General features: G+C 41.8%; 1 protein-coding gene across 2 annotated transcripts; it reads left to right on the forward strand.

Annotated features, from left to right (window-relative positions):
- Positions 1-5182: 5182 nt before the first annotated feature.
- Positions 5183-26999, forward strand: LOC120745805 (chloride anion exchanger-like). Of its 2 annotated transcripts, XM_040050961.1 has the most exons (22): positions 5183-5540; positions 11291-11348; positions 11631-11792; positions 13544-13683; positions 14171-14281; positions 14365-14525; positions 15987-16151; positions 16225-16377; positions 16670-16752; positions 17678-17825; positions 17908-18021; positions 18616-18693; positions 18769-18864; positions 18972-19078; positions 19324-19393; positions 20926-21018; positions 21202-21297; positions 24596-24823; positions 24894-24948; positions 25070-25215; positions 25408-25467; positions 26319-26999. In XM_040050961.1, the coding sequence occupies exons 3-22, from the start codon at positions 11665-11667 to the stop codon at positions 26343-26345; spliced, it is 2259 nt and encodes a 752-aa protein (XP_039906895.1). In that variant the 5' UTR covers positions 5183-5540; positions 11291-11348; positions 11631-11664; the 3' UTR covers positions 26346-26999. The 2 variants fall into 2 exon arrangements, with proteins under 2 accessions (XP_039906895.1, XP_039906896.1); XM_040050962.1 differs by lacking the exon at positions 5183-5540 and having other exon boundaries at positions 10796-11348.
- The last annotated feature ends 505 nt before the right edge of the window (positions 27000-27504 follow it).

A 27504-nucleotide genomic window follows, 5' to 3' on the forward strand; every position in this document is an offset into this window, starting at 1 on the left:
AAGAACAGCGTTTTAAAAGTTTGCAACACCAGTTTCGGCTTTTGCAAATGGAAGTGCAGGCCAGAACCACCCCAATTCCAGAGCCCACATCAACTGATCCAGAGTCTGTTGAAGCTCCAGCTGATTATCAGACACAAGCAACATCTCAGCATGAGGGTTCTGGCTCAGCCTCCATATTAACAGGTCAGTCTGTGCATATTCATCATCCTAAACTGGAGAAACTAGCTGTTGAAGATGATGTTGAACATTTTCTGACCACTTTTGAGAGAATTGCAGCTGCTTGTCGTTGGCCAGAGTCCGACTGGATTTTTCACCTCATTCCTCTTCTTACTGGTAAGGCTCGAAGTGCCTATGTTAATATGGATGTGGACGATTCACTGCAATATGAGAAGGTAAAAGCTGCCATTTTGCAAAAATATGATATAAACCCAGAAACATATAGGCAAAGATTTCGCTGTCTTGAAGTTTTTGATGAGAGTCCCAAGGAACTGTATGCGAGACTGAAAGAACTTTATGAAAAATGGATTCAGCCGAAAAACAGAACTGTAAAAGAAGTTGGTGAAATTATTATCTTGGAGCAGTTTTTAAGAATGCTGTGTCCTGAGCTTCAGGTCTGGATTAAGGAGCATAATCCAAAGTCTGCTGCAGAGGCCGCCACTCTGGCTGATGTGTTTGTAGCTGCCCGAAGTAAGAGTCAGCCATGGAGCAACAGTGCATGGAAGGCTGCCAGAGATTCACGTCGGTCGCAACCCCCTCAGCATCCTCAGAGGTCAGCGACGGGTGTGGGTAAGCCCTTTACAAGGGAAACGCAGCCTCTGAATACCTCGAAGCCAGGTAAAAGGCCACCAGTGTGCTACCTTTGTGGACAGGAAGGTCACACTAAGCCCATGTGTCCTAATAATCAAAGCAAATTATCTCAGATGTGTTTTGTGCCTCACCAGAATGTGGATATTAAATCTGAGAGAAAGCAGTCAAATAAAATCACCACAGTTAAGATTAATGGACAAGAAATTAATGCTTTAATAGACACTGGCAGCACACAGACTCTGGTACACAGGAAATATGTGTCAAAAGACTACACATGCCCCTCTGAAACCTTATCAGTTTGCTGTATACATGGTGATGAAAGACCATACCCTACTGCTGATCTGTTTATTGAAGTGCAGGGGACACCCTATCTGTTAAAGGTTGGTGTAGCTGATAATTTGCCCTATCCTGTAGTTCTTGGGGATGATCTGCCAGTCATCTATGATTTGTTGAGAGAAGTGCAAGAGTGCAATGTTGCTATAACAAGGGCTCAAACTAAAAATCAGGATGAGCATTATGCAACCCTCAGTGCTTTACCCTTCTTTGAGGCTGAACTAGAGACAGATCCCGGGAAGTCTCGGAAGCCACGCAGTCAAAGAAGACGTGAAAAATTTCAACATACTGTTGGAAAGACATCAGTTCAGGCTGCTCCAGATATGCCTTTAGGTTTTTCAGTACCTACGAACATCAGACAAATGCAGCAGGCTGATCCAACTTTGTCTGCCATGTTGCTGAGGGCTAAGGAAAAGGACTCTGAATCTGACACAAATAAAGAGCTGTACATTCTGCAAGATGGCATCTTATACCACCAGCACGGCCAGGTTAAACAGTTAGTGGTCCCTAAAGTAGCCCGTGAAACAGTGCTTACTTTGGGGCACTCCATTCCCTGGGCTGGCCACCTGGGGAAGCATAAGACCACCGCTCGCATCAAGCGATACTTTTTCTGGCCTGGTTTACGCTCAGATGTTGCTATGTTTTGCAGGAGTTGTCCTCAATGTCAGAAGACTTCGATTAGAGTCCCCACCAAAGCACCACTCCAACCTCTCCCAATCATTGGTATACCATTTCAGCGTCTTGGCATGGACGTAGTTGGTCCTGTAGAAAAAAGCAAATCTGGAAATCGCTTTATGCTAGTCATTACAGACTATGCTACGAGGTATCCTGAAGTCTTTCCATTAAAAACTGTTAAAGCAAAAACTGTAGCTTCCTCATTGATTCAACTGTTCTCAAGGGTTGGATTCCCACAGGAGATTTTAACTGACCAGGGCACTAATTTTATGTCCACACTGTTAAAAGAGGTCTATAAGCTGTTAGGCATCAGGAGTATGCGGACAACCCCTTATCACCCACAGACAGATGGACTGACGGAGCGCTTCAACCAAACTCTCAAACAAATGCTCCGAAAGTTTGTCAATGATACAGGGTCTGATTGGGACCAGTGGCTGCCATACCTCCTTTTTGCCTACCGGGAAGTTCCTCAAGCCTCCACTGGCTTCTCCCCATTTGAGCTTCTTTATGGCCATGAGGTGAGAGGCCCATTGACCCTGCTAAAGGACTCATGGGAGGGAGAGCAAGGTAAAGAGGAATCGGTCAATGTTATTTCCTATGTCATTCATATGAGAGAAAAGCTTCAGCAGATGAGTGAACTGGCTCAGAGTCATATGGCAGCTGCTCAGAGGCAACAAAAGACTTTGTTTGATAAAAAAGCTCGCCACAGGAGTTTTGTCCCTGGCCAGAAGGTTTTGGTAATGTTGCCAACTTCTGACAGCAAGTTGCTGGCAAAGTGGCAGGGACCCTTTGAAGTACAGAAGAAACTTGGACCTACTACCTATAAAGTTTCTACACCAGGTCTCCAGCGAGGGAGTAGAGTGCTCCATGTTAATCTTCTTAAGGAATGGATTCCACGCACTGAGAATAAAACGGAGGGTTTGCTTATTCACAGCGTGGATGAGGAGGAAGAAGTTAATGACTACTTGCCTTCAGTAACAGTCTCTGTCCTGGACCTGAGCCATCTCACCAGTGAGCAACAGTCTCAGGTAACACCTCTGATTAATTCAGACATATTTCAAAAGTACCCAGGTCGCACGAGTCTGGTGGAGCATGACATTGTTTTAAAACCTGATGCAGCTGTGAAGCGTATGAGTTACAGGATACCGGAACGCTTCCTGGTGGAGTTAAAGGAGGAGGTGGACCTCATGCTGTCTCTTGGAATCATTCAACCTTCAACAAGTGAGTGGTGCAACCCTGTTGTGTTGGCTCCGAAAAAGGATAGCACGATACGTTTTTGCATCGACTTCAGGTATCTCAATTCCATATCGAAATTTGACTCTTACCCGATGCCACGCATTGACGATCTCATTGAGCGTTTGGGGAAGGCAAAATATCTAACGACCATTGATCTCTCCAAGGGATACTGGCAAGTACCTCTCACTAAACAGTCTCAAGAGTTGACAGCATTCCGTACTCCGTGGGGATTGTTCGAGTTCACAGTCTTGCCATTTGGTCTGCATGGGGCTCCAGCAACATTTCAAAGGCTAATGGATAGGGTACTCTGTGGGCTCTCAGCATTCACCTGTGCGTACCTTGATGATGTTGTTGTTTTCAGTGGAACTTGGGAAGAGCATGTGGATCACCTAAGGATCGTGCTGGATCGGCTGTGTTCCGCAGGCCTTACCATCAATCCAGCAAAGTGTGCTCTTGCTAGGACTGAAGTCCAGTACCTCGGGTTTACTGTTGGAGGTGGGACAATTAAACCACAGGTTGACAAAATTAATGCAATTGCATCATGTCCTCTTCCACAAACCAGGAAACAACTGCGATCCTTCCTCGGCATGGCTGCGTTCTACAACAGATTCATTCCCAACTTCTCAACTAGAGCAGCCCCACTGACGGACAGGATTGGCTCAAGATGTCCCAATAAGATTCGGTGGACAGCTGAAGCTGTTGCAGCTTTCAAAGACCTTCGCCAGTCCCTGAGTAAGGACCCCGTTCTGCACTCACCAGATTTCACAAAAGACTTTACATTGCAGACTGATGCTTCTGAAAGGGGTTTGGGAGCAGTGCTTCTGCAGGGACCACCAGAGGATCGACATCCTGTCGCCTACATCAGCCGTAAGCTGCTACCAAGGGAGAGCCGCTACGCGACGGTTGAGAAGGAAGCCTTGGCCATTAAATGGGCACTTGACTCTTTCAAGTATTATTTGCTGGGAAGAGAATTCATCCTTCAAACTGACCACAAAGCCCTGCAGTGGCTGGAGAGAATGAAAGACACTAATGGGAGGATCACCAGGTGGTATCTGGCTATGCAGCCATACCGGTTTAAGGTTCACTATATCCCTGGTAAAGACAACACCATTGCTGATTACCTCTCTCGCTGCCTGATGGAAGATCCAGAAGTGGGGGGGTGTGTGATGGCCAAACCCATGGCCACACTCTAAAGTCGGTAACTTTTGCATTTTCATTCTTCATTTTGAACATAGTAATACATTTTAGTTTCCAATAACTTTATTGATTGGTTTGGATACATTTGTTCTATTTGTAAGCGCGCACATTTAGTTTACTTATGTATTCATACTACTTAATTTCTTTGCTTTCTGACTAACCTTTGTCCTTTTATTTCTTACCTGCTATCATTCCTGGGAGTTGCCGGACAAAAGATGGTAGCCAGGGTTTGAAACCATTAAATACAAGGGAAGATAATTGGACCACACCACCACTTCCTGCTGAAGGGGGGAATGTGTGTTTTCTTTACTTTAAAAACAAAGTATTTGTATTTAATTAAATATTTGAGTTTAGGGTTTAATGGGGTTTTTGATTTTCTTCTTTAGTGTTTAGTTTATTAACAAACTAGATTGTACTGCATCATTTGTGATTTATGATTGTTTTGTTTGTTACCCCTCATGTGTCACAATGGTCTGATCAGCCATTATATATACCCTTGTATGTCATTCATGTTTAGGTCAATTATGTATGTTTGGGCAGTCATTTGGTTTGTTAAGTTTGCAGTCTTTGCCTGAGTTCAGTTTTGTTTCTTTGACCTCTTTTATGAGCTCAACATTTATTAGTCTTGTAAATATAATTTTGGGGGTTAAATAAATGGAAACTATATTTTTCTAATAATTCCTGGGCTCCTCCTGTTTTTCAACTCGGTCCATCACACTGTGGCTTTGCAGTGTCAGAGCAGACACTGTTGCCCAAACACTGAAGGACTCAAAGTCTACTGGACAGAAACATACAGGAGATCCCTGCTCACTAAAATGTGACAATAAGAGTCACGGCTCTGGGTCAGTGTTTTGAGTTCTCGTGTTTGGTTTCATTTTGATTGCATTGTTGACCATTATTACAGGTTTCTGCTTATTCGTGTTTAAGGATTTGTTCCTTGGTTGTGTCTCATGTTTTTATAGTTCGAGTTTCATGTGTTATATTCTGTCTGCGTCCTTGTTTAGTGGTTTCTTGTTTCCTGTTTTATTGTGAAGGTCTGTGTCTCATGTGATTCAGCTCTGCTGCTCCCCTGTCTCGTTAGTCCAGTTTCTCCCAGCTGTGTCTCCCTCCTGTTGCTCACTCCCTGATTACCACCCTGTGTATATTGGCCCTGTGTTTTCCTTAGATCCTGCCTGTGTGCTCCTGTTTCTGTTTCGTGGCAGCAATAAAAGCTGTGGTTTTCAGTCACATTTCGTCTCAGAGTCCTGCATTTGGATCCACATCTCCACCTGCCCGCACACACAGCCCTGACAGTAAGACTTTATTCTAGTGATGGGCAGATAAAGCTTCATGAAGCACTGAAGCTTTTCATCCAATTGGTTCACCCCAGCGCAAAGCTTCTTGAAGCTTCATTTGCTCTAGTAGGACACCTACTGGACGTAAAAATATTAGTTGGCATGAATTTGAAGAGTGTGGCCTTTTGCACACAGTACTTGAAGTTGCAGTGCAGCGTCTTTCTTTTTGCAGCGTTTTCCTTTTTGCAGCATTTTTCTTTTTGCAAGTGTTTTCTGAAGTTGCAGTCCGTTTGGCCTCTCAGGGCCACCGTAACACAGCCTGTAAATGTCAACAACAAAAGGAGTGTGTAAAACATCTATATTGTAGTGATGCAGTATACTGTGTATATTTATACTGGCAGTATGGAAAATGATCATTTGGAAATGCTTAAAATGGAAATGATCATTTACTGTGAGGTGAGGTGTGGTTGGGTGTGGACAGTGGTTGTGCTTTTGTAACGTTGAGGTATGGACAGCTACACACTGAGGCTTTGAGCCTCAGTCCTGCCCATATTTTATTCAGTAAAAACTAAATTTTCACTGCTTTTATAACCTTTAGTGGGGAGAACGTAGCTAGAATTTAATGATTTAACAAATCTTTTGAATCCTTTGTCCTCCACAATGCTAAATGGCTGGGAGTCCTCAATCACCATGCTAACCAGGTCTTCATCTATTTGAGATTGTTCTCCTGAGGAAAGACAATAAAGACAAAGCACAAATATAAATATCACACACGTAACTTATAACAGCTGTATAATATTGTTATATCATTTAGTAACATTACTGCATGCTATATTATCATTGCATTTGATGGCTCACCTGGTCTTGCTCCACAATCGCCGTTCCCCTTATTCTCATGCAAAGCTCTGTAGTGCCTAAGCATGGATGAGGTGTTGTTGTTATATCCCAGCTCCCTGGCACATAGCAAACACCTCACCTTGTACAAAAGTAAAGCCGCTTAACATAAATTGTATTGCACCATCAGTATTATGAAAATACATCTTCTGTAGAAATTTACATACCTTGTTGGGAGGAATAAAATCAAAATGTTCCCACACAGGGGAGGATATCCTCCTCTTCTTAGCTGGCTCCATTCTCTCCTGACTTTCTCTCCTCACTCTCATAAACCTCCAAACTCTCACTAACCGCAACTCTCCATCAAACACCCACATTTTGAATGAAGTCTGAGGGGTTTATATCGCTGTCATAGCTCGCGGCAAAGTCCGAACCACTTCATGAACCAGTCACGTGGTACAGCCGGGCAGCGAGGCTTCGGACGTCATCATTTTCAGCTCCTCCCATAAATGAAGCAAGCCTCGATACGCGCATCGCGGAAACGCCCCCTCCATTACTCGACACACGCTCCGAAGCCTCGATACAGAACGTCACATCACTACTTTATTCGTACCATGACATGTTCCAAACATTGGACTGGTGTCAGCACATATCTAACTTTTCAGGTTTTCTGTTTTTCACGCACCTTAGAAGATTAGGTGCTAGGACTCTGATTTTACAAGCACACACCAGATTGTTATGTCGACATCTTCAGGCTTATTTGTTTAATTTTGATTGAACCCTTTCCAGAGAAAATGAAACTGAGATAAAGAACGCTCAGTTCAGCTTTTGGCTTGTCAGGTACAGACCTCGTGTCGACTACAGTATCCAAACTCTTTGGTTTTACTGCTCCAGGTAGATCATCTTGTCCTACTGGAGATGTCTCGGGTGGCAGTAAAAATAACTATTCATATAGCACTTTTTTACACAATGTTTAACAGTTTGGATTTTAAAAAGTGCATATTTATATTAGGGGTGCAACGATACACAAAATTCACGGTTCGGTTCGGTTCGATACTTTGGTGTCACGGTTCGATATTTTTTCGATACAAAAAAATGTTCATGCATTTTTAATTTGTCATTTATTAAAATTATAAATATATATTTTAACTCAAAAGTACAGTTTTTAAATTTAACCCTAACCCTTGTGCGTGTTTTTTATTTTGACAGCGAATGCGCACCTGCGGACCACTTATGTGTAGCCCTGGTTATTTAGCTCATCATATTGCAGCCACAGAAATTCTTTTGTCCATGAAACCATAAAGCTGCACTTTCTTTTTGCCTTATAGTCTGATTTGTCATAACTTCTCCGTTTTGTGGTAAGCTTTTCTTTGGCTGTCACTTCTTCACCCTGACCTGTCTTATTTGGCTCAGCAGAACTGAAATGCTTTTACACGCTCACTCACATAAGCTCAGCGATTCTCTGCGCGATCAACCTCTCACATGTTTAAGCTTGCTGCGGGAGATTTCACTTGTCATGTTTGCATAGTAAGCTAACGATTAATAAGACAATGTCAGAGGAATTGGTGCACAAATTATCATCACTCACAGATCAGTGCTGTCGCTCTCTATACACAGTTCGCACGATTGCAAAGTGAAAGCAAAAAAACAAGCGCAAATTCAAACGCGACTTCAATATGTCACATATTGACAGTGGCTCACCGATGCCAATGACATAATTACCCAGCTACATTTCTGAAAGAATGCAAAAGCATTGACATATATTTTTCCTACAATAGCCCGACGGGCAGGGAAGAGATAGATTTTGGTAGCCCGACTGAAAAAATCGCTAGCTCCGGGACGTCGGGCTAGCGATATTGCGAGCCCTGTATCTGATTGAGGAATCACTCATCTTTGGAAAAGAGAGTTTATTACAGAGAAATGGCTCTTTCCAAAATAAAAGCTATACTATCCGCTTCTTCTGGGCTATATTCTCAGCAGCATAAGGAGAATCATGTGCTAACAGCTGTCTAAATGACTCGGCTAAAGTTAGTAGCATGCTTGCTTTTTTTTGTCTGCTTCCACTTGTCTTTGCACTAGGATGATGTCGGCGTAAATGTGCAGTCATATTCGTTGTGTTCCCACTAGTGCTTTCAGGTTAATCTCGTTGAAATGACCTTAACGCCACAACACGGCAAATCTCCGTTAACGAGCTACCGCCGATCGCGCCGTGCATGGGGCTAGACGGCAAACACGTTAACGAGCTAACTGCGCTAACACACTAGTTCACACCAATGTAATTGAGCATTGCATGGCACATCCAACATACTGTTTTACTTTAGTCCATGACTCGCTTACCTTCAGGGTCATACGTCACATGAAAACCAAAATAATTCCAAACGCCAGATCTGAATGAGGTTCAATTTGCCTGTTGCAAGTAGAGCTTAACTTCTGTCTCGCTAGCTTGCCCTGCGCTCTTCCTTCTGACTATGCTGTCTGTGTTGAGCGCTCAGTGGATCTGCGCTCGACAGTGCAGCCTAGGCGGAGTAGTCGAATACAGATTCACTGAGCGCTCAACACAGACAGCATCGTCAGAAGGAAAATTGATAAAATAAATTACAAATGTTGTATTGTTCGATACATATGCGTACCGAACCGAAAGCACTGTATCGAACGGTTCAATATCGATACGAATATCGTTGCACCCCTAATTTATATGTGCAGATGCAAACCTTCATTCATTACTACCCACTCCTGCACACATACAAGGCCGATGGGCAAAAGATTCAAGAGAAGCTGAACCATGGAAATGAGTTTTGAAGCTGCAGAAAGCTGCTCCAAAGTTTAGACACGACAGCCTCTGGAGCGTGATCACCTCTGGTTTAAAACAAGACAGTGGCTCAGTGCAGAGACCCTGATCAGATCATCAGAGAGGCCAGCTGCAGTCAGAAGGGCTCATTAGCTGTACACAGAGCAGCATGTCAGGCCTCATCAATACGACTTTTAAATGAAGGAAATAAAATGATAGTATTTCTTTCAATCAGTACACAGGCCTTTTCTCTGCATGAACATCGTCTCCATCTTTTATCAGCAGCACTAAATCAAGCACACAGTGTTTTATTCACTGGTGTTTGTTTATTGTGGGACAATACTATGAGTCTGCAACAAAGACCGGACTGACACAACATTTACACCTTATTTGTCGCTGCTGTTATCTTATGAGTGATAAGCAACAGATAAGGAGCACATAAAGCAGCAGGCAGGCCATTTATGACTTTTTCCACCACGTTCTTCTTTCACAAGTTACAAATCTAGTTTATCATCATTAGAAACAGCTTGTCTTTCAGCACAATTATGATATAAATTACTGGACATTCAACGACATTTGAAACAAGCAGAACACATCACTGCTTAGCACAGTTTGAGAAATACCGTGGACGCATGTGTGAGGAAATCAAACCTTCTTGACTTGACGATTAAAACAAACCACAACGCCGATTCCACAGACGTTCACATGCTGTGTGAAATGTAAATGAATCTCATTTACATTTCACACCTGTAGCTCAGGTGGCAGAGCAGGTCAGCCACTAATCAGAAGGTCGGTGGTTTGATCCCAGGCTGCCTCCTGGCTGCATGCCAAATATCCTTGGGCAAGATACTAACCCCGTGTTTGCCTACTGGTGGTGGTCAGAGGGCCCGGTGGCACCAGTGTCCGGCAGCCTCGCCTCTGTCAGTGCGCCCCAGGGTGGCTGTGGCTGCAATGTAGCTGCCATCACCAGTGTGTGAATGAATGTAATGTGAAGCGCTTTGGGGTCCTTAGGGGCTAGAAAAGCGCTATGCAAATGCAGGCCATTTACCATAAACCCGTTTTATTTACAATAGAAGACATATCGAATGTTTATGTCCCATTTTAACAAGATCACAGGGTCATTTGGAATTTGTTGGAAGGAAAACATCTTTAAAAGTTGTTACAAGGCCACGTTTACCAGTGCGTAGCGTTCTTTTAACAGCAGTCAGTAAACATCTGTGAACTGATTTGATGAGTCTGATTCAGATCAGCACACAGGCCCTTCTGCTATGAGGCCCAGTTCACATTGTCCTGCTGAAATGCACCAATCAGGAGCATGAAGTGCGATGATTTCTTTCTACATGGTGGGACGAATATTCAGCGTCTTTAATGACTGAAAAACAAGAAACAGGTGCAGAAAGGTTTTGTGGTGTTTTTTACTCATGTACATCAGCTGTGTCGTACTTTCTAAAATATCGCCTTAAAACTCTTTGCACCCGTTATGTGAATTTATAATGTTCACAACCGATGTGGTCACTGGTTGTGAACTTAAACACCCAACGACGACTCTTCAGTTTTGTCTCCTGATAGAAATAAGGCCCAAAGAGTGGAAAGTGATTGTAATTCAGAGGGTTTTGACCACTGCACTGTGGCTGATCATTCAGCATGATGTGGCATAACAAAGACTGGACTGAGCCATGTTGGTCATGCACACATCCATGAAGAAAAACGGTTTCATTGTAATTTCTAACCCAGTTTATAATGACTCTCCATCCCTGCTGATTTAAAGCTGCACACATGTGAACGTGTTTAACTTTAATGCCACAGTGTGAGCGTGGTTTAACTTTTTAGATACTGACAAACCTGCTTCCTGCAGCACACACACCAGGTGCACAACGGCACGGCACAAACAACCTTTAAAGCCGTGTCCCCTCCTAACATGCTACTTGAGTTTTATCCTGTTTGTGCTGTCCACATCCTCGAGCTACTAAAAGTTGCAGGTTATCAGTGAGAACAAAGGTCAAGGGTACGTCAGACATCCAGCATTTGTAATCCTACTTGAAAGAATGACATCATCGTCACTGCTGTTAATAATTACAGTTGTGATAAGTGGGAGAGATGGTATTTATTGGTTGCACGAGCGTCTGAGACCCCAGTTGATTTCCAGGATCTGGAGCAGGAGGAAGAGACGGCGGAAGCTTCGACACAGACTGGGACGCTCTCAGGTATGTAGGACGAGCTGCTCTGCATATACGTACGTGTTGGAAAGTAAAGAGGGAGCTGTGGGGAAGTGAGGACTGCTAACACTCAAACCAAACTTCTCTGGTGTTTCTTCAACCTGACAATCTCACCCTCTGGGACGACGCACGCTCTGACCTGCCTTATGTGCTCTGTCTTGTATTTGGGGGTCTGGACCTTTGCTGTTTTCTGTTAATGTGCTTTGATAAGTGATGTTCAAAGGAAGGACGGGATCCTTTTGCTAACCTGATGTGATTAATGGACCTCAGAGCCACACAGAGAGGAAGCAGCAAAGGCGAGACGATGCGCCCGGCAGCTCAGCAGTACGTGGTGACCAGGCCGCTGTACTCGGAGGAGTCCTTCGCTCAGGACCATGAAAAGATCTACAGGCACCGCAAAACTATGCTGGACCACATCAAGCAATATTTCACGTAAGCAACATGTCAGACTGTTTGCTGTGTTTTCTGTTTGGTTCCTGTGATCACTGAATGCAAACCTACGTTCCAAACGACGAGTCTGCAAAGCTTTGATGAACTGTGGTGATTCAGCAGCAGCTGCTCTCATTTCCATCAACAAAGGTTCAAGCTTGTTTGGCTCAGTTTACACAGGTTACGTTTATAGTGATTAAGGTCTGACGAGACACTTTACCTGATACAAAAACATTATGTGTTATGTAAGACAAGTATTAAGTTTAATTTTGAGATTCAATTCAATTCAAATTTATTTGTATAGCACAGCAACAACAGTCGCCTCAAGGCGCTTCATCTCTATTAGATTAAAGTCAACATTTTGAGATTAAACATGAAATAGTATTTTGAGGGAAACGGTGGGAATGTGGAGACTCGCAGCTCCTCTAACATCTACAAAATGTCTTGTGAAAGAACTTGATCAGCTGTCTTATCGTGTCTTGTGTTACAACATGCATCTTCTTTATTGCACGAGGGTGTAACCACCGCTATCATTGGTCCACTGTCGCCTGTTTCGTTTTCTTCCAAGTTTGTGTGTTTTTCCCTTCCGAGCATATTCCTGCGCCATCACCACACAGTGTTCATGTGTTAACAGAGACGTGCGATTTCACTCTCTCATCCATGAAACAACCACATTTCACCATTTTATCTCAAAATAGATTTTCATCTTTAAACTCGAAATGATCACTAATCTTTTTTCTTAATGTGGCCTTAATCCTGCTGTTTGCTGTGTTTGTCTATCTTTATATTAATGATGCTTTAATGCTTTGATACTCAGCGTGACGTTAGACTACACAGGTACACAATATCAATTTTACTGTAGTTTCAAGTCGGAACATTTTTGAAAAATCCAGATTCTTATTATTTTGACCCTACACGCACACGCACAGGCAGCGTTAGTCCAGTTTCATCACCGACACCGGATTGGCCAATCGAGCCTCTTACCGCAACCGGGCCCTCCCCTCTGTGCGCACACACGAGAGGCAAGAAAGTTGAGCAGAAAAGCAAAGAGAGAAAAACTAAGTAAGTAAAAACAGATGCAGCAGAATGTGTGAGATTACCGGACATGTCAGCTGTCGGTGCTGCTGCACCAGCAACAAGCAGCCCTCGCAGTCTCTGGTTGATAGCACGAGTTTTAAACAGAATTACATCCGTACATGATGCATCCATGACAGTCTCTCTCTCCCTTTATATAGAAATACATTATTTGTTTATTGGGTGATCACGTCGGGCCAGTCGGACCAAATATGTCACGGTCGATGTTTTTGTCCCAGTCCAGCGGCGACGTAGATCAGCACTCGTCTGACATTAAGATTGTCACTGAAGTCTGAAACGTTAAAAATGAGATGTAGCGGGTGTTTTGGTGAAACGCTGGCAGGCCTGTGCTTTCTACAGGATAATGTGGGTGTAACTAAATATGTGGATGGATTTATCTTAAGACAGCGCAGATCTAAATAAAAATAATGTGTTCACTTTATATAGTTATTAGTATTTCTGTGATATTAACTAATTCAAAAGTCGTAATTGGGCAGGGTGGAGCTCATTGAAGACGTTTCTCCTGCTGTGCAGAATATATTTTTCATATCTTTTGAAAAGAACAAACAAACGCAGGACTTAAACTGATCGATGTTTGTACACTTTAATCAGTTTAAATAATCTTGTGAAGCATAAATGTAAAAAGTGGTTACTCTGGTTTTGGTTCATTATCGTTTCAGATGTGACGCGAAACGAGCCAAGAGCACGGCTCTGTCTCTTCTCCCAGTCATCGGCTGGATGAAAGCGTACCGATTCAAAGAATGGCTGCTGGGTGACATCGTGTCCGGTGTCAGCACTGGACTGGTGGCTGTGCTGCAAGGTGAGTATCACAGAAAGTTACAGCCTCTGAACTCTGTGAAGTAATGATAATAATAATGACTGTGCAACTTGGGCCCTATCTGACTAACTGATAACCTGTGATAACAGACAGCTGTGAGAACCTCTGCGCTCTTATCTGAGCTGTTTAAACGATAGTGAGTGTGCCTAACAGCAGCTTGGAAATGAGGAAATAACCATTTGATCGCTTGATGATTTTGCTCATTTTAATGGAGACACAATATCATCTAAAACATTCAGAAAAAGAAAAACATTAAATTTATAGATCAATTTGCATGTTGGTGCAGCCCTTTGAAACCTTTAGCAGCTTTCTTTTAATTGGCTGCTCCTCAGCAGCAGGTGAGTGGAGGTGACATCGTAACAGTATAGATGTAAAAAGAAATTAGGAGGACAGGTTCTTTAACCTTTGTGTACTTTACTTACTTATTGAGAGCCCAGAGATTTACTCAACTGGTGTTTCTGTCTTGCAGGGCTGGCCTACTGTTTGTTGGCCTCTCTGCCACCCTGGTATGGGCTCTTCTCCGCCTTCTTCCCTGTTATCATCTACTTTTTCCTCGGCACCTCCAGACACATCTCAGTGGGTAAGGCCATCGTCCATTTCTATGTAGCTGCTCTCTAAATGTTAGAGTGTAAGTATATCTGCCATCCTCCTGTCTCCCCGAAGGTCCGTTTCCAGTGCTCTGTCTGATGATTGGCTCGGCGGTCACCAGGCTGGTCCCAGACGAGGGGCCGGCGTTCAACATCACAGGGTTTGAAGGCCTGACCAGAGACGAGCAGAGAGTGCTGGTGGCCTCTTCTGTCACCTTCCTTGCCGGCATCATGCAGGTGAATCGGCTCGCCACAGCCAATAAGTTGCTCTAGTCGACACTGAGTCACCTTGTCAACAAGCATGCTTTCTGAGGATCAAACACAAACCTGTAGGATCTCAAACATACGTTTGTGATGTGGAAACAACAAAAAGCTTTGTGTCCTTGACAGAAAACAGATGTTGTGTTTCGTCCTTTTTAATAAGGCCCCTTGAGAGCCATTCATCACAACTTCATTTGTGAGCTCTGGCTTTCAAAGGAGCACACTTCGCTCCATCTTTCCATCAAAAAATACTATTGAGCAGCAAATGTAGCATAATAGTGTTAGCATGAAAACACTGACGGACTGAAAAGTAGGTTGACATTTTAAAAGTCATGAGAATATTGACTGTACTCTCACATTTATCCATTTAAGGCGAAGGTTAGCTGGACGCACCAAGAAGGCTGTGCTCTTTTTTTGGAATAGGTGAAACAAACCTAAATCCCAGTCAGTGAGCATAAGAGGCGCTCATAGATGGACTTACTACGTTTGGGTTTGTTAGCTTTGGACTGAGGTGGGATAAGATGAGCGCCATACAAGAGCAGTTATTACCTGCAGCGAGAGTCACAGAGCAATGAGGATATATGATCATGTCATATTTGACCTAGAATCTCACTCTTACATTTCACGTCCGCCTTTCTTTCAAGTCTTTAGAGAAAGTGATGGCAGGAACAATAAGCAGCCCAGTTACAGTAGTTAGAAAGTAGTTATGTAATGAACTCAAGTTATTCATGTTACTCCTGCGTAATAATTGTGTAATCAAAGACAGGATCTGTCATGCTACACAAAATCTGATTTTTCACTGCACTACAAACTACAGTTATAAATGAAAAATACAGCATTACTCTCTTGAAAGCAAACTGCCCAGAGAGTGAGCAGGCAGAGGCTCGCACTCCCTCGCTGTTTCCTGCTGTGTGCTCTGACAGCTGTGCTTTAGGGAAACATGAAGTAGCTGAAATATATATAAGTTATATGTAAAGTATGATGTTTAGTAGATGGTTCACTTCATCAATTATGTGATTTACAGAAAACTGGCAGTTGCTTTTATAACTGTTGAGAGGACTGCAGTTGACAATGTAAACATTCATTGGTCCCACGTGGACTCTTATCGGTACTTTAAGGGTATTTTTGTAATACTAATCACACAGAGAGGTACTTTTACTGTGTGTTAGCTGTTTATGTTACGGATGTGAATACCAGATCATGACATATATGCTGCTGTCTGCTAATCAAAGCAGCACATTCAGATGAACAGCTGTTGTTAACCTTGATGTAGTCGTACACAGAGGGACGTCACAGGGTTTTCATTCCTAAAAGAAATTCAAAAAACCTTTTTTCTTTTTCTGGTAACTCGCAGTTTAATAATACACTATTTTGTTTATCATGTTGGGTTTTTCAGCCTCAATGACTGAATCTGTTTGTGACTCCTGTCTCTGGCAGCTTGCGATGGGCGTTTTGCAGGTGGGCTTCGTTGTCATGTACCTTTCCGACACACTTGTGTCAGGTTTCACCACAGCTGCTGCGATCCACATTCTGGTGTCGCAGCTCAAGTTTGTGTTGGGGCTGGAAGTTCCAGGGATCAGCGGGCCGCTGTCACTCATATATGTAAGTACAGACCAGCTTGAAGCTTGCTCTGTTCATCACAACAGGTTGTTCATCTGCTGGTTTCATTCTTCAGACCTTGGAGATCATCTTTAACAAGATCACCTCCACCAATGTGTGTGATGTGGTGATCTCCATCATGATCATGGTGGTGGTGTTCATCGTAAAGGAGATAAATGAGCGATTTAAATCCAAGCTGCCTGTGCCGATCCCCATAGAGGTCGTCATGGTGAGCAACACTGCACGACTCCTGACATTTTTGCATCTCTTTGAAGGCTTGTTGGTTCCACAAACAACAACACTGATATTTATTACACTGGTTTTGGCTCTTCACTGTAACGACTGTACTCAGCAGGTGAATAACACTCATTAAAGTGAGTAATGTTCATTTATGGGCCAGAAAAAGATTTCAGCGAGAGATACCGGTCACAGGTTGACACCTGCAGTTAATAAATGCTCTCTGACTTTTGTATTTAAAAGAGTAAATAGCTGTGAATAATCATTTGTCATTTCTTTCACAGACTGTTATTGCATGTGGAGTTTCATATGCATTCGACTTTAAGACAAGATATGGCATTGATGTTGTTGGTTATATACCAAAAGGGTAAGAATACATCAAGCTCACAGTGAAACCTGTCGATTGTTTTATCTTTGCTGTAGAAGAGTCAGAACATCAGCAGCAGGAGTTATCAATGACAAACTTCCCCTGTAATATTATACTGTGGTTTTAATATCCTGAGACTGTGCATAACTCACAAGTACATAAGACGTTTATAAGGTGATAATAGCTAAAAGCTAACAGTTTGTTTTGGAGCCTGTAAAAGTGTGAAATCAGAAAGGCAGTCAAAGAGAGCTCAAACCACTTCCACAACATTATAGTTCTAAAATGCAACATGCAAACTTTACACGTGTTATGTCTCTTTCTGCTTTGGCCAAAGTTAAATATGTTTTTGATTTGATGACCCAAATGCAGACTCGTGGAGGCGAGACAGAAACTCAACAGACAGCTTTATCGCTGAACATCAGAAAATACAAAAATAACTAAACTTGTAATGGAACTAAACAGGCTGGTAGGCAGAACACACGGCGGGGAAAGAGGGAGACGGAGGCTTAAATACACAGCACAATGTCCAGAGAAGAGAAAACACACAGTGAACACAGCCGAGACAAGTCAGACATGAACACGAGAGAGAGACACAGAGGACAAAGACACAAGGGGAACCGAATAGTCCGAGAACTAAACAAGAACACTCAGAATAACTACGACCATGAATGACCCTGAACATCAGCCATAATACAAAATATTACCAGAATACAAGAAGGTCAAAATGCTGGGTCACAGTGACCCAGAACCATCAGCCTGTATTTTGAAACAGTAACATAATGTTACGCTTTAGCTAAGGGTCCAACATGTTAAGGTAACGTCTGAGTTCTGGCTCTGAATTGTTCCTCTTATCACTTGTGGCTGATCCACCTGAGCGTGTCCATGTTTAGAGACACAATGACCTGACAGACTTGTACCGTTTCAGGTACGAGGCGCCAGTCACCCCAAACCCGCAGATCTTCCAAGAAACAGCAGTGGAAGCGTTTCCTATAGCCATCGTGGGTTTTGCTGTGGCCTTCTCTGTGGCCAAGGTTTATTCTATAAAACATGATTACACCATAGATGGAAACCAGGTGGGTAACAACTCAGCCACATGTAGGTTAAAGTCGCGTCAGGACGTCAGTGTGATTTCTTATCTCTGTGACCCGGCTACAGGAGCTGATAGCCTTTGGAGTCAGCAACATCTTTGGAGCTTCCTTCAGGTCTTTTGCAGCGAGTACAGCTCTTTCTAGGAGTGCAGTTCAGGAGAGCACAGGAGGGAAAACTCAGGTAAACTAAGCTGATCCCGGATCTGTCCATGTCAGGCAGGGTTTTCTGTATTATTGTAGGGTCTACCTTACAGTATAAAGCACCGTGAGGTGACTGTTGTGATTTGGTGCTGTATAAATAAAGCTGTATTGAATAATATTGAAACTGAAGTCCAGTTTCGTGACACAAACGTTTGAAGTATCTTTACAATGAAAATCTTTATAATGAAATCTTTGTTTTTTCACTACAATTCATTTGTTGAATCCCTGGAAAACATTTAAATATGACAAACTGCATGAGATCAGTTCACAGAGTCTGTCATTCTCTTCTGTTTATACACCTTCATAGAGACTCTGTGATTAACTGCAAATGAATTGACAGCAGTTCCTGTGACACTTTCAGCTGCGGCTCGTCGCTCTGACATACGGTCACACAGATGCATTAAATTCACAGCGAGTGACCAATAGAAAGGCCAGCCAACAGTGACCTCTAGTGTTTAGAGGAGAAAGTGTATCAATCAACTGATCTGATAAAGTCCTTTTTAAATCAGCACAAACAGAATCTGATTTCCATCATGTTGGTTTTTCAATCCTCTGCCTCTTCTGTCGTTTCCAGGTAGCTGGTTTACTGTCAGCTGTCATAGTGATGATCGTCACATTGGCTATTGGATTCCTACTGGAGCCCCTACCAAAGGTATGTACACCTCCCTGTGCCTCTGACATGCTGTCTATACTCTGAAAGCCGATCTCTGGCCCTCTGCTTTAACAGTCCGTGCTGGGCGCCGTGATCATCGTCAACCTGAAGGGCAGTCTGATGCAGTTCAGAGAGATCCCATATCTGTGGAGGAGGGACAAAGCCGACTGTGTAAGACCTCACAAACTTTCAGTACTCTTAAAGACCATGTTTATATGTTGTAAGAAAGGACACGTGGTTTCCTTGTTAGTAAACAACATGTTTCTTACCACAACAAGGTGGTGTGGCTGGCTAGCTGCATCGGTGCCTTCTTGCTGGGGCTGGATCTGGGACTGGCTGTCGGCCTCGGTGTGGAGCTGATCAGTGTCATCCTCAGGACTCAGTTGTGAGTATTTGGTGTACAATGTGATCATGTAACTGATTACTGTTGTTCTTTCATCACGCTATTGTCACGAGGTTCAAAATGATGGCTTTTATTCTGTCAGCTGTTAGATAAATGACCCCGACAGCGAGTACAAACACGTAACGCTGATTCTTGTAAATGATACAGTAGTTTACATTAAACCTGTCATCGTTGTATCATCATCATTGTGAGCGTGTTAGCATGTCATGTTTACTTGTTTGCTTCAGTCCTCGCTGCAGTCTGCTGGCCAACATCAGGGGCACCGATATCTACAAAGACCGAAAGGACTACATCAGCGTGAGTTAGCGTGTGGCCCCTCAGGTGGCTTCAGTTTACCTTTCAAATATTTACACAGCTGTCGGGATATTATCTCAGGCATTTGGATTAGTTCTACAGGCCACAACAAAATGTATGGTTTTGTAATTATACAAATTAAAATAATGATCAAACTAGAGGTAAAATCCTGTGACCAAGTCTTTTAAGTAGGCTATTAAAGAATAAAATACAGAGGGTCAGGCATGATTTTATGATGAACACAGTTAGTCCTTCTTGAGTCTGAATGAATGTTTATGTAAAGGAAAAATGCACATTTGTAATGTGCAAAGGCTTTTATTAGAGGCTATGATGCACGTAGAGCAATCAGCTCACTTACAAAATGTACATACTCAGCAAGTTTCATGTGATTTCAAGATCTATAAGAGTCAGAGAAAACAGTGGCGATTAAAGGTGCTGAGAGAGACTTTACCCTCATTTACACTGTATCTGTGAATGAGTGTTGTGTTTAAATTATAACATAAAGGATACGTAATAACTAAGCACTTGACTGTCTTGAAAATGACCAATACAAAAGCAGCGGTATTACTAATTACAACTAAAAAACAACAAACTTTTCACAGGAAGTGCTTATGCCTTATTATCTCATAGCCAACCTGCTAGGAGACATTGCAGTTACATTCCCTCAGAGTGTGTCACGGCCAGGCAGGCCGGCGTGTTTGCGGTGTGGACCCAAAAGCAGGCACGGGAGAGAGAACGAGCTGTAACAAAAGGCGAGGCTTTTATTGAGGCTGATAGCCAAAACAGAAAACAAGGCAAAGCAAAACTAAACTCAATGAAACACAGACATGGACCTGACGAGATAAACAGACGACCCGACAATGAACACAGAGAGACAGAGGACTTAAATACACAGAAGGGTAATGAGGGAAGTAGAAACACCTGGAAACACAGCTGAACGCCACAGGAAGACTAAACTAAACACACTGAACATGGAACACAAGACTAAATAAAACAGGAACAAGGAAAAGACGTACACCTGACAACACGGAACTCACCGACATGAAACACATGACACACCGGGGAGACACGGAGCACCAGGAGAACCTACATAGACAGTAATGACCCATAAAGGAAACACAAACCAGACTAAAAACTCAACCAAGAGAAACTAATAATCATACTAGAACTTAACACATCTCACAAGTAATACAAAATAAGTCAACTACACCCTTAACTTTAAAATAACACATGAGTTTAACATGAGTTTAACATAGGAAAGCAACCTCACCAAATAAACTCAAAAATGCTGGGACCCACCTGACAGAGTGCAGAGCGCCCCAATCGAAAAATCCATGGAGTCCCCCTTCATCTGCTCTTGCTCTTGAGTATTTCCAAGTTTGGATATTTATGTCCTCCAATAATGCAGAAGGAAGGTCTTTTTGTGGATGCTTTGATACTAAATGTACCTGACAGTTTACCAGCTGATTTTCAAATTGAGATTTGAACAACTAGTCATTGATTTTGATTTTGCAGTACTTTAAAACTCTTTGCAGATATACGAGCCAGAAGGAGTGAAGATCTTCAGGATCCCATCTCCAATCTTCTTTGCCAACACTGAGTTCTTCAGGAACAAGCTGGTGGAAGCTGTAAGTCACATCTGCCTTTAATGGAACTGTTAAAGAATAAAAGCATCAGTTTGGATAATTTCGTTTTTAAAAAGCATCATATTCTTCACAGGACAATAAAATAGATGGAGTACAGTCTCATCTCTGATACTATCTCCTATGATTACTTGTGATAAATGACACACTTACTGAATGTCTTTCCAGGTCGGCTTTAACCCATTACGGGTGTTGAGAAAGAGAAATAAAGCAGTAAGGATGATACGGAAACTTCTGAAGAAGGGCAAGTTGCAGTGGACATCTGTGAGTATCGAGGCTGAGCTTGGTTTGATAGTAACGGCACAAATGTTGCCTGTGTCGACACATTAACAAGGCAACGAAGCCTCATTTACTCATTTTTAATATTAACATTTGCTTCTTGCTCATCTCTTTCAACTCAATTTAGGTAAACACTGTAAATCTGCATGTTTAGAAATGTACAGAAAACAGCAGCTCTCATTTCTAGAAATATAGACACATTTATTAAACCCCCCAAAATATGACTATCCAGAGTTGGGATCAGGAAGCAGAGATGCAGTCTTACACGCCTCTCTGCAGCTTCTCTCCTCCTGCTACCCCCCAAAAATCCATCTCCATAGAGACTGTGTCAGCTCCCAAACAGACAAAAAACAAACTAAAAACCAGCAAAAAAACGACTTAGAGCAGGAACACGGCTTCTGCACAAAGACGTAAACACAAAGTGCGGAGCCAACGCATCCGAATCAGCAAGCTGTCGGTTTTCTCACCCGACGGCACGGACACGGTCGGGGCTGAAAGCCGACAGCTCGCTGATTCTGAAGCGTCAGTGGGCGCTTTGTGTTTACGTCCTTTTTGCTCTGATTCTGAAGCTGCAGGTTTGATCTCTTTCCAAACAATATTGACCGAACCAGCAGCCAAAGACGATCCAAACTAGCTTCACATTTCGCTTCACATGAACATTGTCACGAATTTCCTCTGACTTTTGCTGTTTTGCTTCCACCACGATAAAAATCACACTTCATGTAGAGCTCGCTCTCTCTAAATCAATAATCAAAACCCACCCCTGCTTATTGCCCAGCAGTCTACGGTGTCAGCCGCTGTTTTTGTTTTTAGTTTTTTATTTTTTACTTACTTCTGACAAGAAAGCCTCATTTCTGCTGTTCAATACTGAACAAATTTAAACTTTTTAAAATTATGCAAAATTGCAAAATGCTGTGTCTCTAATCAAACCTCAGTAACTTTGCTCTGCTTCACTTCGTTTTTGACTGCACAATATTTTTAAGGTCATCTGCTATAAAATCCCAGACCAGGAAAATCACCGTCACGTTTTTCTGTGTTTTATCCTCAGTTACTTTGACACAAAGGCACCTGCTGTGATGCTCACACCTTTGATAAAGTCTCACAAGTGTCAGGTTTCTTTAATAGATATAAAAATATAGATATATGTACTGATAAGTGATCAGAATTATAATATTTCTGACTGTCTGAGGCAAAATTTCCCCGATTCAAATCTAATCGTAATCGAATCGATTCTAGAAATCAGTGACGATACCCAGCCCTACAATACAGCATCCACATCTGAACCACAGAGTAAAACAGTGAAATGTGGATTATTAAATATTAGGTCTCTCTCCTCCAAGTCTCTGTTAGTACATGACTTAATAATTGATCAACAAATTGATTTACTCTGCCTCACAGAAACCTGGTTGCAGCAGGATGATTATGTTAGTTTAAATGAATCAACACCCCCGAGTCATTCTAACTACCAGAAACCTCGAAGCACAGGCCGAGGGGGAGGTGTGGCAGCAATTTTTCACACCAGCCTATTAATCAACCAAAGACCCAGACAGACTTTTAATTCTTTTGAAAGCCTGATGCTTAGCCTCGTCCACCCCAGCTGTGAAACTCAGAAACCAGTCTTACTTGTTATCATCTACCTGACTCCGTGGTATAATTCTCAAACACGTAGCCTAAAGCAGATGACTCGTAATCTGGAGAGGAAATGGCGTGTTACAAATTTAGAGGATCATCATTTAGCCTAGAGAAATAGTTTGCTGCTTTATAAGAAAGCCCTCCGCAAAGCCAGAACATCTTACTATTCATCACTGATTGAAGTAAATAAGAACAACCCCAGGTTTCTCTTCAGCACTGTAGCCAGGCTGACAAACAGTCAGAGCTCTTTTGAGCCAACAATCCCTTTAACGTTAACTAGTAATGACTTCATGAACTTCTTCACAAATAAATTTTTATCATTAGAGAAAAAATTACCAGTAATCATCCCACAGATGTAATATTATCTACAGCTACTCTTATTACCATTGATGTTAAGTTAGACTCTTTTTCTCCAATTGATCTTTCTGAGTTAACTTCAATAATTACTTCCTCCAAACCATCAACGTGTCTTTTAGACCCCATTCCTACAAAACTGCTCAAAGAAGTCCTGCCATTAATTAATTCTTCGATCTTAAATCTGATCAACCTATCTCTAATGATCGGCTATGTACCACAGGCCTTCAAGCTGGCTGTAGTTAAACCTTTACTCAAAAAGCATCTCTAGACCCAGCAGTCTTAGCTAATTATAGGCCAATCTCCAACCTTCCTTTCATATCAAACATCCTTGAAAGAGTAGTTGTCAAACAGCTAACAGATCATCTGCAGAGGAATGGTTTATTTGAAGAGTTTCAGTCAGGTTTCAGAGCTCATCACAGCACAGAAACAGCTTTAGTGAAGGTTACAAATGATCTTCTTATGGCCTCTGACAGTGGACTCATCTCTGCGCTTGTCCTGCTAGATCTTAGTGCAGCATTCGATACTGTTGACCATAATATCCTATTAGAGCGATTAGAACATGCTGTAGGTATTACAGGTACTGTGCTGCAGTGGTTTGTATCATATCTATCTAATAGACTCCAGTTTGTGCATGTAAATGGAGAGTCCTCTTCACACACTGAGGTATTAAAGGACTGTTGTATTGGCAGTGGTATGATATAAAATTGGTGGAGAAAAATGACAGTGTCATTTGTACAACAAACAGTACAAGGTCCAGCATCACTTATCTGAGACATGAGCGATTGCATGAATATGATACGAGGTAGAGCCTGGTGATAAAACAATAAAAATTAATAAACATTCCTCGACTGCGATATAAAATATGTTCAATATAAAGTCAGTAAGCTCATTGCATCCATGTTTCGACAGACAACATGAAAGGCAACAACAATTATACTGAACCAATCGTGTGGTTGGAAGGAGCATAGGAGGAGCTGACAGCAGCACATGCTCTTACTACACACTATGCGTAGGAGTGCGAACGAAAGATAAAACGACGACAAAAATTGTTAACAAAAACTCAACAAACAGCATTAACAAACGAAACAGCCCAGTGGACACAGCGTGTTTAATATTTATACGGCTTTGTAATGTGTGAGTTTGTCTCTGGTTTAAAGCGCGTCTACAACTTCGCTCGATCAGTCACAACATGAGAGTCTTGTGCGAGAGCAGAAAGGCTCATTATGGATTCATCATCTGGAATGTGTTCCCTTGTGGTGAAGTCTGACATAGAAAACATATTTTGCTGTTACAGATCGGCCTCCTGAATACCTCGTGTGGACCCATAAATGAATCAGAGGACGAGAGCAACATGGAAGAGCTGGACCAACCGACTGACTTCAAAGACTTTCCTGCCCGGATCGACTGGAACGCCGAGCTTCCGGCCAACATTGCGGTTCCCAGAGTTGAGATTCACAGCCTGGTCCTGGACTTTGCCGCCGTCTCCTTCTTAGACATCTCTGGACTGAAGGGACTCAGAGCAGTGCGTTTGTATTCATGCAGCAGCAGCAGATGTTTCGCTCTGGCTCTGTTTAATTCATTTCTCTTTGCAGCTGCTGAAAGAGCTGATCCGAGTTGAGGTTGAGGTCTACATTGTGGCCTGTGACCGTAAGTACTAACGTATTGTCTGTATTAGTTTAGTAATCATGTTAGCCTACCATGCTAACCTAAACACCTGCCACATACTCAGCTGTATGTTTGTCTACCATATTTGGACCTTCTGCTGCAGCTTACATCCTGGAGAAACTCCATGATTGTAGCTTCTTTGATGATGAAGTTCAGTCTTCAATGTTCTACCTGACACTGCATGACGCCATGCTGCACATCCTGGAGAAACATCCGGAGCCTATTCCAAAAAAGTCTGATTATGAGAAGGTAAAGAAGAGCAACAAACACAATATTCAGGGAGTATTTGACATCTTACTGTTGGAAATATGTACACAATACTATTACACACATGTAGGGTTTTTACAGTATAAAGCACCTTGAGGCGACTGTGCTGTGACCATAAATACATTTTAAAAAAGAAACTAAATTGAATCTGACGGTCTTTATGTTGTTTTACAGATAATGACAGGAGTCACTATTCATCATCTGCCCGGCAATTTGAGGAGCAGAGACAGAAATGTAGGTATCAGTCTCAAACTGTGCTTTTCAGTGTTTGTGGTTTTTGAGAAATAACTTTCATCTATTTTACTGGTTACAATACAGAAGCCAAAAGCAGAAAAATAAAATCGGATGGATTTATTTCCAACTTCTGAAACGAAAAAAACCCCCACAGAATTTTATTATTTCTTTAAACTTGATCATTTAAAAAATATATATATAAAAACTCATTTCAGCAGCCTGATGACCAAGACAAGTCTTTGATTTAATAACTGATAAGCTTTCTAACACATGCAGTCCCATGAAAAAGAAAGTTTCCACAGGACTATACAACTACTGTGGAAAAACTAAGTACGCCCCAAAACTAATACACAGCCCGAAATAATAGGGGTCCTCAATTTGATGCTGCAAGATAAAGAAGAAAAATCACGGAGGACAACGGTCATGTGATCTGTCAGTGGAAACACATGGGGAAACAGCTGACACCAATGAACATAATGACGTCACAGTGGAAGAGAAAAACTAAACACAATGAACACAGGAACACAAGACCTCTTCAAAATAAAACAGGAAATATAATGAGACACAGAGATGACAACATGAACTTGACAACACAAGACATGCAGACACGAAACACATGACGGGCAAGGGAGACGTAACAGAGGGGTGAAGACACAAAGGGAATCTAATAACAAAGAACTAGAATGACAAGCTAATGATAGAAATAAACTTCGAAAAATTAAAGGACTTAAACATAAAAATAAACTCAAAACACTGGGTCACAATGGCCCAGGACTGTGACAGGAAGTCGCTTTGATGACAGATGAGATTGACTGAACGTGACTGAACGTCAGCTCCTTCTTCTCCCACAGGCTTCACCCACACAAACAAAGTTATAACTTCAGAGTGACGATGATGAGGACGACCAAAGACGAGGAAGATGAACCTATTAACCCTGTGTGTGTGTGTGTGTGTGTGTGTGTGTGTGTGGCTTTTAATGCAATGCATGAAACTGCATTGATTCTGTTGCTTTTTTATCGTATACATCATATAGATTTGTAGACAATTACTGTATAATTTATTTTACATGTTTATTTTCATTTTCATGATGGTGAGGATGAATTTCTTTGCAATGGTAATATTACTTTCAAGAGTTAAAACTGACTGAAATGCTGGAATAAATTTTTTACTCTCTACATAATGCTGTTTGTTGCCTTTTTTAATCCATTAACTTTGTTACATGTTAATATCAAAAGATAACATGCATTAAAAGTGCAGTGGGCATGGTTATAAGTATCTTAACTGTTACTGTTAGCTTTACTGTTATCCATAAATGATTAAAGCCACAGTATTGCTCTGGACAACATGCTACTTTTGTTACCATGACTACTGCATACTTTGCCTCAATAAACAAACTCTATAATTTAGCTGTAAATTCTTCATATTGTAACAAAACACATCACAGAAAATTCAATTATTTATATATATTGTCTCCAATTATTTCGATACTTTATCCTCTAAGGACAAGAGAGATGGACTATCAAAGGTTCACGTTGGTCCTTTTAGCTGTTTCACGTTGTTGATGTTAAATTGAGTTCTAAAATAGGAAATGTAAGAAATATTTCTCTCATTCATCGTTTCTAGAATAACTGTGAAAAGTGAATTTCAGCACATGCAGCAAAGGTTTGTATGAGTGTGTTGCTGAATGAGCAAACATGTGAGAAATCCTCGTGCCTGTAATCCTGCAATAACTGCAGGTGAATAAAAATCTGTTTGTGTTAATGATTGATTTGAACAAAGATAAAACCAACAGAGTGATGAGACTCAGATTAGATACAGCAGACAAAGGTTGTTTGAAGAATCTGTTTTGTTTTTCATTTTGTGACTTTGAGTCTCACATCAAAGGTTCTTTTACATTATTTATTTTACAGTATTATGTAATGAAATCATAGCCGCCGTTTTCAATCTGATTATAATTTATGTATGCTCAAAATATTTTAATTATTCAGTTGTTTGACATTTCGAATGCATTTGTCCCAAATTAAAGATTCTGATGGC

Source organism: Simochromis diagramma, unplaced genomic scaffold (genome assembly GCF_900408965.1).
Source record: "Simochromis diagramma unplaced genomic scaffold, fSimDia1.1 OVJJ01000131.1, whole genome shotgun sequence".
Classification (NCBI taxonomy): domain Eukaryota; kingdom Metazoa; phylum Chordata; class Actinopteri; order Cichliformes; family Cichlidae; genus Simochromis; species Simochromis diagramma.

Coding starts and splice junctions, on each gene's coding strand:
- LOC120745805 (XM_040050961.1), top strand. CDS start 11,665: ATGCGCCCGGCAGCTCAGCAGTACGTGGTGACCAGGCCGCTGTACTCG. Junction 19,394..20,925: donor ACCGAAAGGACTACATCAGC/GTGAGTTAGCGT, acceptor AACTCTTTGCAG/ATATACGAGCCAGAAGGAGT. Junction 21,298..24,595: donor GCAAGTTGCAGTGGACATCT/GTGAGTATCGAG, acceptor TTGCTGTTACAG/ATCGGCCTCCTGAATACCTC.